General features: G+C 41.2%; 1 protein-coding gene across 6 annotated transcripts in view; it reads left to right on the forward strand.

Moving 5' to 3' along the window:
- The window catches only part of LOC127953886 (TOM1-like protein 2), a 71,190-nt gene that overhangs the window by 29,112 nt on the left and 30,033 nt on the right, over positions 1 to 12,045 (forward strand). For 3 of the 6 annotated variants that reach the window (XM_052553249.1, XM_052553251.1, XM_052553253.1), the window contains 2 exons: positions 1,582 to 1,618; positions 2,244 to 5,023. The exons of the other annotated variants lie outside the window; for them this stretch is intronic. In XM_052553249.1, the coding sequence (XP_052409209.1) occupies positions 1,582 to 1,618; positions 2,244 to 2,401 (195 nt within the window). In that variant the 3' untranslated portion in view covers positions 2,402 to 5,023. Of the gene's footprint in view, positions 1 to 1,581; positions 1,619 to 2,243; positions 5,024 to 12,045 lie in introns of those variants that run through there. 6 annotated transcript variants of the gene reach the window in all.

Consider the following 12,045-nt stretch of genomic DNA (forward strand, 5'->3'; position numbering starts at 1 on the left):
TTCCATGTTAGCATCACGTCGTCTTCCTCCCTTTCATTTAACCAAGTCTGTTTGGTTCTGCTGTCTGATTCTTCTCCCACCTCAGTACTTTACTAATCATTAATTTCCACCAGTCATGTTGTCAGTCCACCATAAGCCACTCATTCACATCATACTAATGAATATTAACTAGGGATAAATGATTAGCAGTTTAAGATGTCCGTGAAGCTCCAGTCTGTGGTGTTGGAGGAACTCATGAGCGTGTTCAGAAGAGTGATGTTGTTGAATGTTGCAGTTCAATGGGTGCCGGATGCTTTCTCTCATCTGTTGTTATATGTCATCTTACAGATATTCAAAGAACTGTGTAGTTTGTTGAAGTCAATAAATGTGATGTGATATATGTCCATTGAACAGTGTTGGGGAAGTTAATAGAAGCAAACTGCAGCGATGTTTGTTTTTACATAGCCAATATTTTAGTCATGATTTCTCGGACCTAAACAGAATTGCATGGAATTTAAAAGAAAACTCAAAATTCATACAAATTGATGAAATTTTCAAAAACAGTAGAATGTGAGCATTTGCTGAAGCTGATCCAAAAAATGTCTAACAAGTTGATTTATTTGGCCTGGTTTTGGAAAAAAGTATTTAGAAATACTACAAGTTCCAATGACATTGAAGTTATTTAAGTGTATGTTTCTTTTACATAATTTTCAGACAAAATATAGCCATTATAAAAAAATATGACAGTATTTTTACCGTTCAAAAGTTTGGATTCATTAATTATTTTTTATTTTTATGAATTACATTTTTTCAAAAAGGATATATTGACTGAGTATCAAAAGTGACAGTAAACACATTTATACAATTTATTACACATATTATTACAAAACATTTTTTTTTTCTAATAAATGCATGATGCTGAAAATTCAGTTTTGATCACAGGATTAAATAACATTTTTAAAACATTAAAATGGAAAGCAATAATATTGCAATAATATTTCATGATATAAGTGATTTTACTGTATTTTTACTGTATCAAATAAATGCACCCGTGTAAAGCATAAGAGACTTTCATAAACATAAAAAATCTTACCAAGCCCAAATTTTGAACAGTATTGTAAATGTACATGAGCTGATCTTTGGCTAATCTAAACGGTAGAATTTAGGAAAATAAAAAATAAAAAAACCTTGACCTGATCCTCACTGAAGACAGAACTGACAGACAGAGATAAAACCATTTCTCAAAAGTACATATCACATAAGTGAATGTGTTTGGTCATGCTACACTTGTGTTTGTTGGATGTTACCAGAAAAGCTAGACTACTTAAAAAACAACTTAACTATTGTCACACTTAGTTAATTAGTGTCATCACTTTCAGTCAGTTTCTCCCCAACACTGATCTATTGTCATAAATAATAAGGAAAATGCATACATACACAATGTACCTTTGTTTATAAAAATGTCACGCTGTAAAGTGGTTTTCCAGCTGAATGGTAGGTCCCTGTTCATTCTGTGTCTTTATGGCACAGTGTGGTATATAAGTAAGAAAACTGACTGGTCTAATGTGTTAATAATTTTATTCTCTTTACTTCCATAAACAGAAGGGTGAAGAGGCAGAGGAAGGAGTCACGAGTGAAGGTACAGTGTGAGAGAGAAAAATGTGGATTTACAAGGGTACATTACGGAAATATTCGAATCAGTGCTGTCAAACGATTAATCACGATTAATCGCATCCAAAATAACAGTTTTTGCTACATAATATATATGTGTGTGTGCTGTGTATATGTATTATGCATAGATAAATACACACACATGCATGTACATTTTTACGTTTATATATTAAATATTTATATATGATATAAATTATAAATTATATTAATATAAATGTAAATAATATATGAAAACATGTAAATATTTTCAAAATATATGCTGTATGTGTGTGTCTTTTATATATTCATAGTTAATATACACAATACACACATATATGATGTAAACAAAAACGTTTATTTTATTTTGAATGCGATTAATCGCGATTAATTGTTTGACAGCACTAATTAAAATACTATTTCAAATTTGCATTAACTATATAAAGCCTACTGTATCATATTTGATACGCAAATTTCTAAGGACTCTGAGTTCACATTCATCTGAAGGTTTAACAAACAGATCCATTTGGAATGAATAGATTTTTCGGACTATTATTTCATGGCAAGATTTAAACTCATGAATGCAGTTGACAGTTGTTCTCCTGATGTCTCTTTAGACTTCGACAAGTTCTTAGAGGAGCGGGCCAAAGCCGCAGACCAGGCTCCACCGCTGGCCGCCGCTGCCGCCACCGGAGAGCCCAGACCTCTAGTGAGCGCATCTAGCAGCAACCGCAGGAGGACACAGCAGACGGAGGACAATCTCTTTGCCTTGTAGAACAGTGACGGGACAGATGCTCTCGCTGGTGACCACATTCCCTCCAGCACTCCACCTGTTCCTATACAAACCTACTGATGTTATACGGCAGCAAGACCCCTGACTAATACCACCCCAATCCCCCCCCGCCTGATAGAGCACTGTGAGAATCCAGCTTCATAACCGCAGGCTTTGAGCTGAACGACGCCGTCAAGCGATGGCTTAAGCAAACATGTAGCCAAAATGATTCTCTTTAGAGAGCTCGCTTCTGTCATTCCTGTCAAATAATATTTGAATAGAGCTGATTGGTTTGGTATTTATCGTCCATTAATGAACTAACGCTCTTAAAGTTTGTCATTCCATGAGGTGAGGTATTCATGAGGGTCAGTTCTTCTCAGTCAGCTGTGGATTGTGATTCAAACTGTTTCTGTGGTAAATAGAGCAAGAAAATATTAGATCTTAATCAGGCGTAGGAGCACATAGACAGTGGGTCGTCATGTTTATGAGGCTCTGGTGAAGAAAAGTGGCTATATTCTTGTAATCATCACGTGCGGATTACCAAAGACAGAAGAAGAAACGTGTTTTCCATCGATAAAGGTTTTTGTAAAAATATGTTGAGGAAAGTTTCCAAAGAGTTGAGATTTGCTGAGCCATTGCCATTTTACAATTTTAAAGGCATTTTAAAGCGTAGATCAGATGTCTGCATATACAGTTTATTGATCCAAATATACAAAACATTTGAAAAAATGCATCCTAATTTTGGTTATGATGTAGGATTTACTGGAACAGGCGTGTTTAAAAACAAACGTCATATTTCATCCCAAAATCAAAAGAATTATTTTGATTTCTACAAAACTGTTTTCAACATTGATAATAATAATAATAATAATAATAAATATTTTCCAGCTATTTTCAAAACTTTTCAACATTGATGATAATAATAATAATAAATATGTTCCATCTGTTTTCAAAACAGTTTTCAACATTAATAAGAATAATAATAAATAGATATTTTCAATTCTTTTCCAAACCTTTTTCAACATTAATAATAATAATATATTATTATTACCATCAATGTTGAAAACAGTTTTGTAGAAACTGTGGTTATTATTATTATTATTTTTTAAATTAGCATGATTTCTGAAGAAATAAATAACATTTTGAAATGTATTCAAATAAAATAAAAATGAAAAGTTATTTTAAATTGTAATGATATTTCATAAATTACTGTTTTATTGTATTTTTTTAATCAAATATATGTGGACTTTTGAGTGTAAGGGACATCTTTCAAAAACATCAAAATAATAATATACAAAATTAATCAAACCTCAAAGTCATACTTTTACAGATTTTTACACCACCAGTATTTACACTTTTCAGAGCAATTTATCTACAAAAAACATATTTATAATTTATTCATACTTAACTTCCAGCTTACCTACAGACTCCACATATTTAAACTGATAGAGGAAAACAATTAGGCTTCATTTGCTTGATACAATATATCATTTCAGAAATTTCTTGTTTTTGGGGAATATGAAATATGACAGACATGTCTTCATAAATTTCGCCCTCTTTCTGCATCTTTCTGTCAGATTCCTGTTTAAGGATTGATTTCACTTAGCAAAAATTGCCAGATTTGGCAGTGAAGTTAGGAAATGAATTGATATTTTGCTTTGTCCTAATTCTTGCTAGACCTAACCAAGAATTATATTAGCCTAATGGTGTTTGTAAAATATGTATCCATGCGTATACAAAAAATGTGTATATACAATAGAAAAGTGTGTATAGTACTTAAAGTTTGTATTAACTTTGGTTTAAAAAATCTAAATGTTTAATTACGTCCCTCTTTTTTAGTTTTGTCATGAAAGATTTTATGGCGTGTGATTTCAGGGCTTTGCAGGATCACCAGTGGTTTTCATTCCAGTGCGTTTACAGTCACTAACAGCTGTACTGTACACCTCTATTTGAATCTTGCTAAATGTTGCACTGCTCTCTTCCCAACAACCTGAGGAAGATGTTCACTTCAGTCTTATATGTATATAAAGTAACTGCAGCTAGATCAAGCATCAAGCATTTTAAACTCGCAAACCTCAATTGTTAAGCATCTAATGATGGGAAGGGCTTAATTTTTGTTGCCAGTTATACTAACAAACCTCCATCACTCCCCCTAAATCAGCAGATAAACATGTAAAACACTGGAGGGCCGTGTGCTTTACTTGAATATAAGGCACAAGTCAGTGTGGTTTTGAATGAAATGAAATTGCAGCACGTTCAGGAATCATTAATGGCCTGATTTCTTAGCCAAGGTCATTTGAAAGATAGCTATTTGTTATGCCATAAAAAACTGCAATATCTCTTTTGTTTCCAGCCTTTTAATTACTTGTAAGAAGGAAAGTGTGATACCTGTTAGTAATATCTGCTTGTTCTAAAGAGTTCTGCTTTCATCCTTTGGCAATCATTGTTTGTATTAACTTCTTGAATGTTGCCATGTGATATTAAAAGTCTTGACTATTTTGATTATTTATCTCATAATGTCCTAATTGTATTTTAGAATAATGAAATGTAATACATTTTCCTATTGTCAGATTCATTGTTTAATCCAAACTATTTTATTAAAGTGATTCATTTGCTTAATGCAAACATTTCCCTGTGTGATTAATTTTAACAAGCTCAAACATTATTCTGTTATATACAGTTTTTATAAGCTTAGCTTTGAAAAAAATGTGCGCAAACTTTTTGTCTTCGAGTTCAGTTAAAACTTAATTGGTTGCTTTCATGTTATCAAACTACATTTTTTTAAAGTACTGGATTGAAATAGACTTGGTCGCCATGTTCACGCGGTTACGAACGAGTGGTACAAAACGATAGCCTGGTAATACCAGACTCTGCTACTTCACTTTGCTTCGTAGACAGAGTCTGGAATGGCATAATAGAGAAGTGTTTTCTCTCTCGCTAGGGGGCACTTGTCTGAAGTTTAAAATCATTGGTTACCCGTAAGCCAATCAGATACGTTTAGTTAAGACGTATGTTATGCACCTGTACAGCCGCATCGAAGCACAGACATCATGCATCGAACTCAAATCTATGATTGAACTTCCACTGTAAACCTGTTGTAAACACATGATGATGCGAGCGAAATACCGGAGTGAACATGGCTGTAAACGACTTTTGCAGATTATGCTAAATTAATCTACGCATCTACGTCACGGCTCTCAGCCGCCCTCTGTTCGTTGATTGGCCCGGCTGTTTCCAGACCGGTGGCAAACAGAAATCTCTGACGCTGTATCAGACGGAGTACAGAAGCGAAATGAAATTGAGCGGAAGTAGGAAGTCCGACGTAGTCAGGCTAACAAAACGAGCCAATGGTACACAAAGTACCTTGGTCTGCGCGATTTGCATCGCGAGCTCCGCCCCGCAGAGCAGGTATATAAAGAGCAATTATATTCAAGCTTTCGCTTCAGAGCCGAGCACATCGCGTGCTGCTTTCACCGGAGTGCTACAAGCAAGAGCTGGTGTTGCTGTGACGGCGCGATTCAGCAATTCATCTGGGTTTCCTGTGACAGCTCCCGCGTTCCCCTGAGCGCTTCAACACCTCTGAAAGAGCAAATTTCTTTCACAAAAGAGATACCGGCCGATTTGCGTCTTTTTAAAGATGTCATTTCACCTGTGTGTTTCTGGGTGCGGTCGATATATCGCTCCTCGTGACGGCCACGAGCGCTGTGTCATGTGTCTGGGCTTCCAGCACGCTGAGACTGCATTCGTGGATGGCTCATGTTCTCATTGCGTGGACATGACCATCTCGGTGTTGAGATCGAGACTCGAGTACCTTAAAAGGTATAGAGTCCCCTCTGCCACACCCCGTTCTAGCTCTTCTTCTCGTAAGAGGGCTACTTCGGCTGGTGGCCAGGGTGATCTGAGGGTTACTGTGTGGGCTTCCCCGACGAGCCAACCTCCTCGGGCCACACCCCCCTCACATACGCCGCACCCGGTTGAGTTTCCAGATGAGTTTGCTGGACCCTCACAGGCTCCTGACATCTCATTCGGGGCTCGTGAAGAGGACCGTATGTCGATCACCGCATCACAAGGCGAGCTTGAGTCCTCGGGAGATGAGGATTTGGCTGCGTTGCCTCCCTCGGGAGTGCCAGCGTTGTTGAGTCCCATCCCGAGCTGATGGCCGTGCTTTCCCGGGCAGCGGAGAGCATCGGGCTTGAGTGGAATCCTCCGCCCTGTCCCGAATGCTCGAGGCTGGATTATTGGTTCCTGGGGGATACCGTTCTGGTACTTCCTCCACCTTCACTGCCCTCAATGGCGGGGCGGCCAAGGGGTATGCTGGGATTCCCCCGGTGGAGCATTCTGTTGCGATGCAACTGTGTCCACAGAGCACCTCCGCTTGGCGTGGTGGTCCCAAGCTGCCCTCCAAGGCCTGTAAATTCTCATCCATGCTTGTGGCCAAGGCTTACAGAGCTGCGGGCCAGGCTGCTTCTGCCCTGCATGCCATGGCCTCATTTCAGGTCTATCAGGCCAAGCTGCTCCGGCAGCTGCACGAGGGCAGTGCTGACCCAGGGGTTTTGCAGGAGGCACGCACTGCTACCGACCTCGCTCTCTGGGCGACAAAGGTCACTGCGTGCTCCTTGGGTCAGGTGATGTCCACTTTGGTGGTCCAGGAGCGCCACCTATGGCTGAACCTGGCAGACATGAGGGGGTCTGATCGGGCTCAGCTCCTCAACTCCCTGGTCTGTGGAAACACAGATCTTTGCTTCAGTTTGCTTTCAAGGGGCAGGCATATAAATACAAGGTTCTCCCATTCGGGTTGGCCCTGTCTCCCCGCGTCTTTAGGAAGGTTGTGGAGGGAGCCCTGGCTCCTCTCAGGGAACAAGGTGTCCGTATCCTCAACTACCTCGACCACTGGCTGATCCTAGCTCACACTCGAGAATGGTTGTGCGAGCACAGGGATCTGGTGCTCAGACACCTCGCCCGACTGGGTCTTCAGGTCAACTGGGAAAAGAGCAAGCTCTCCCCTCTGCAGAGGATCTCTTTTCTCGGCATGGAAATAGACTCGGTCGCCATGTTCGCGCGGTTACGAACGAGAGTGCACAGTCACTGCTTAATTGCCTTAGACATTTCGAGGGCAAGAGAGCGGTTCCACTGAAACTGTTTCAGAGGCTCCTGGGGCATATGACGTCCGTGGCAGCGGTCATTCAACAGGGCACGCTCCGAGTGACCATCACTCCGGCCTGCCACCGAAACTTCACCCTGTGGTTGGACCCCACTTTTCTACAGGCCGGCGTGCCCCTAGAACCAGTTTCCAGACATGTTGTTGTGTCAACAGATGCCTCTGCCACGGGCTGGGGTGCCATGTGCAACGGGCATGCTGCGTCGGGCTCCTGGACAGGACCCTGACTTCAGTGGCATTTCAATTGCCTCGAGTTGCTAGCAGTACGGCTTGCTCTGCACCGCTTCAGGGCCCTGCTGAAAGACAAGCACATTTTGGTCCATACGGACAACACTGCGACCGTAGATCAACCGTCAGGGTGGTCTACGCTCCCACCGCATGTCGCAACTCGCTCGCCATCTCCTCTTGTGGAGTCACAAGCATCAGAGGTCGCTGCGTGCCATTCACATTCCGGGCAGGCTCAATCGTGCAGCCGACGAGCTCTCACGACAGCAGTCTCGCCCTGGGGAATGGAGACTCCACCCCAGTCAGTTCAGCTGATTCAGGAACGCTTCGGAGACGCTCAGGCAGACCTCGGCATGGACACACTGGTACACAGCTGGCCGCTGGGTTTGCGCAAGTATGCGTTTCCCCCAGTGAGCCTTCTTGCACAGACGTTGTGCAAGATCAGGGAGGACGAGGAGCAGGTCCTCATGGTTGCGCCTTTCTGGCCCGGCCGGACCTGGTTCCCCGAACTTGTACTCCTCGCGACAGCCCCTCCCTGGCCAATTCCTCTGAGGAAGGACCTTCATTCTCAGAGACGGGGCACCCTCTGGCACGCACGTCCCGATCTATGGTACCTACATGTGTGAGTTCTGGAAGGGTCATGGAAGGTTTAGGTACCTTGCCACCACAGGTGGTAGCTACCATCACTTCAGCTAGAGCCGTGTCCACCAGACACGGCTATGCTTTGAAGTGGAACCTCTTCGTCACTTGGTGTTCTTCATGGCGTGAGGAGCCCTGGAAATGTCCGATTGGGTCAGTGCCTTCCTTTCTTCAGGAGGGGTTGGAACGAAGGATGTCTCCTTCCAACATCAAGGTCTATGTGGCCGCCATTTCGGCTCACCATGACCCTTTTGAAGGTAAGTCTCTTGGGAGGCATGATCTGATCATCAGGTTCCTGAGAGGAGCAAGGAGGCTTAATCCGCCTCGCCCACAGCAAGTCCCCTCTTGGGACCTCGCAGTGGTTCTATCGGCACTGCAGAGAGCTCCCTTCGAACCCTTGTTCTCAGTAGAGTTAAAGTTTTTATCTTTGAAAACTGCACTCCTGACGGCTTTGGCTTCGGTGAAGAGGGTCGGGGACCTGCAGGCATTTTCAGTTGATGAAGCGTGCCTGGAATTCGGGCCGGCTAACTCTCACGTTATCTTGAGACCCCGGCCTGGGTAAGTGCTCAAAGTTCCCACCACTCCTTTTAGGGATCAGGTGGTGAACTTGCAAGCGCTGCCCCAGGAGGAGGCAGACCCAGCCCTGGCGCTGCTCTGTCCAGTATGTGCGCTCCGTACCTATGTGGTCAGAACTCAGTACCTTAGGACCTCAGACCACTTCTTTGTCTGTTACGGCGGCCAGCAGAAGGGAAAGGCTGTCTCCAAGCAGAGGTTATCCCACTGGATAGTGGATGCTATTGTCCTGGCTTATCAGGCTCAAGACCTGCCATGCCCCCTAGGGGTGAGAGCTCACTCAACTAGGAGTGTAGCTTCCTCCTGGGCGCTGGCACATGGCGCCTCGCTAACAGACATCTGTAGAGCTGCGGGCTGGGTGACACCTAACACATTCGCAAGATCTGTGTTCTCCGTGTAGAGCCTGCTCGGTGTCAATCCGCTTGCTGCGCCATTCCACTCCGCGGACTGGATGCGTGTGCTATTCCCCTCAGGTGAGTTCCTCAGTCAGAACCCTGGGTTCCTCCAGCACTGTTAATGTCCAACACTTGCGTACATGCCCTTTGGTCAGCCCTGTGTGGGACTAGGTGCCTCCCTTTTCTGGGCAATCCCACATGTGTATGTCCACAGTAAGTCTCTCCGCAACATGTGTCTTTCCCTTGGCAAGCCCCTTGCCAGCTCTGTTGTTGAAACTTCCACCCTGCGGGCTGGGTACCCTCAGACATCTCATGTATCACCACCTTGGTGGATACCTGCCTTCTGTAAGTCCTCCCACGGTCAGGCAGCCTGCTAGCATACGTCCAGCTGGAATACGGGCGAGATCCCATTCGTAACGTCTCTGTTCCCTCCTTCAGGGAACGAGGGTTACATACATAACCAAGATGATTTCCAGGGTGGGTGGGGTCTTTAAGTATCTTAACAGCCCTAGATTTACATCTTCTGGTGTGGATGTCTTGCAGAGAGGGGAGAGATGTTCTCAATGATGATTGATAGATCGAAATATATTTAAAATAAACACATTTTTATATATTGAAATATTTTAAATTTAAATATAAGAAAATATGTTTTATAAAATATATGTAAATATATTTTAAAATATATTACAAAAATATATTTAAATATTTGATTTTGGCTGCTTTTTAATATTTTCCACATATATTAAACATATGTAAATATATTTTTATTGGGAATATTTACATATGTTTATTTCCCATATATGTAAATACATTTAGATATCAGACTATGTAAATATATTAATTTGCAATATATATATATATATATATATATATATATATATATGTATATGTATATATATATGTATATGTATATATATATATGTATATATATGAATTTAAACATTCAAATACTGAACAGAAATTGGAGACTGAAAAATGTAAAAATCCCCAGACAATGCAACTTAAAAACTGACAGTATAAATTCACTTGCAAAAATGAGCAGTACATTCAGATGACATAACACCTACTATAGAAAAACAAGAATTTTATTGATGTTGACAAAAGAACAGAGTGCACATAAACTGCACAATTAAAAGAAATCAAACCAGAAACTTTACTGAAATTGCTATTATTAATACTAAAGGATGATGTTAAAACCTGAAAAGTAATTCTTGAAGAGAATTCTTTTAATTAATGAAATAAAGTCTGTGTTAAAAAATAAATAAATAAATGTTTCACAGTTGTCTAATAGAGAGGGTGAAGGAAGAACATCCAAACCCTGCCCCCGATTCCTTCAATTTTTTAAACACAACACAACTTTAAAGAGCCACACAGATGGGAAATCAAAAATTACCTGTATTACAGTGTATGATGTAGCTGTCCATCAGTGTAAACAAAGTAGTTAAACCAAAAAGTACACGATTTATAAAGTTATTGGCTTCTAAAGTAAGGAGTCGACTCTGAATCGCTGAAACGAGTCGTTATAGATTTCAAATCTTTTGCCCATCTCTATGTACGTCACTAGAACACTTTGCATAATAATCTCCGCCTACCCTCTTGGAAGAAACAAAACTCTGAGCTGCCCCACCCCCCACACAGACGCTCTGGTTGGTGTGATAGCATCATGTCGAGGAGACAGTGTGTTTTTAATTGTAAAGGCAAGTTTTTTTATTTTCACTGCCAAAGAATGAAGATCAGAAGAACCAATGGCTAAAATTCATTTTACCACAATACCAGAGCAGTACAACAAATCCCTTTTGTTGTGTTCACAACATTTCACTGATGACTGCTTTTCTAATCTCGGTGAGTTCAAGGCGGGATTTTCAAAGCGTTTGACCATAAAAGAGGGTTCATTACCAACTTTATTTGGACCAACAAGCATCTCCGAATCACAACCTGTAAGTATGATGATTTGAAGTTATGTGTTTGTTTTCTCCCGAGCGTCTTATCAGTATGTGTGCTGTCTGCAGCCTTTCTCTGCGCTGATCTTCATTTACAAACACGTCATTAAAATGTAACTCCGTTAATACTCAACGAAGAGACATGAGAGAGATATCTATAGAAAGCTTGACATGTCTACTTTAAAACTAAACAAGTGCTGCCGAAAATATCACAGATATTCTGTGATAAAGTAATCCATATGAAAAACAATGCGATGTCCGTTTTTCACGTTTCCGTGACCACGCCCCCGCGCTGAACGCGCTATTCAGATTCAAACTGAAGCGCGCACTTGAATACGCCCACACAGAAGAAAAAGCAGCGATACTGTTCAAGTTTTTTATTTTACTGTTTGCTTCGCGATGAAAGGAATAAGACATAATTCACCCCAAAAAGATGCTAAAGCATTGTTTACCATGAAGTTGTGTGCGGAACAACCAATCAAAACTATGTCAGTTAATCAATCAGAACACAGTATGCTACCGAAAGGTGGGGTTTAAGGAAACTGAATCTTTTGAACAGCTTCGCGCGAACCGTTTGGGGATCTCTGAGAATTGAGGTAATTTTAAAATGATATTTTGACAAAATGACAATGTTTTTTAACCTTGGATGGATTTAAACCTGTTGTACAGGACTTATAAATAGTGATAGGAAGCTTAGAATTTTCATCTTACTGGCTC

Source organism: Carassius gibelio, chromosome B3 (genome assembly GCF_023724105.1).
Source record: "Carassius gibelio isolate Cgi1373 ecotype wild population from Czech Republic chromosome B3, carGib1.2-hapl.c, whole genome shotgun sequence".
In the NCBI taxonomy this organism is placed as follows: Eukaryota; Metazoa; Chordata; class Actinopteri; order Cypriniformes; family Cyprinidae; genus Carassius; species Carassius gibelio.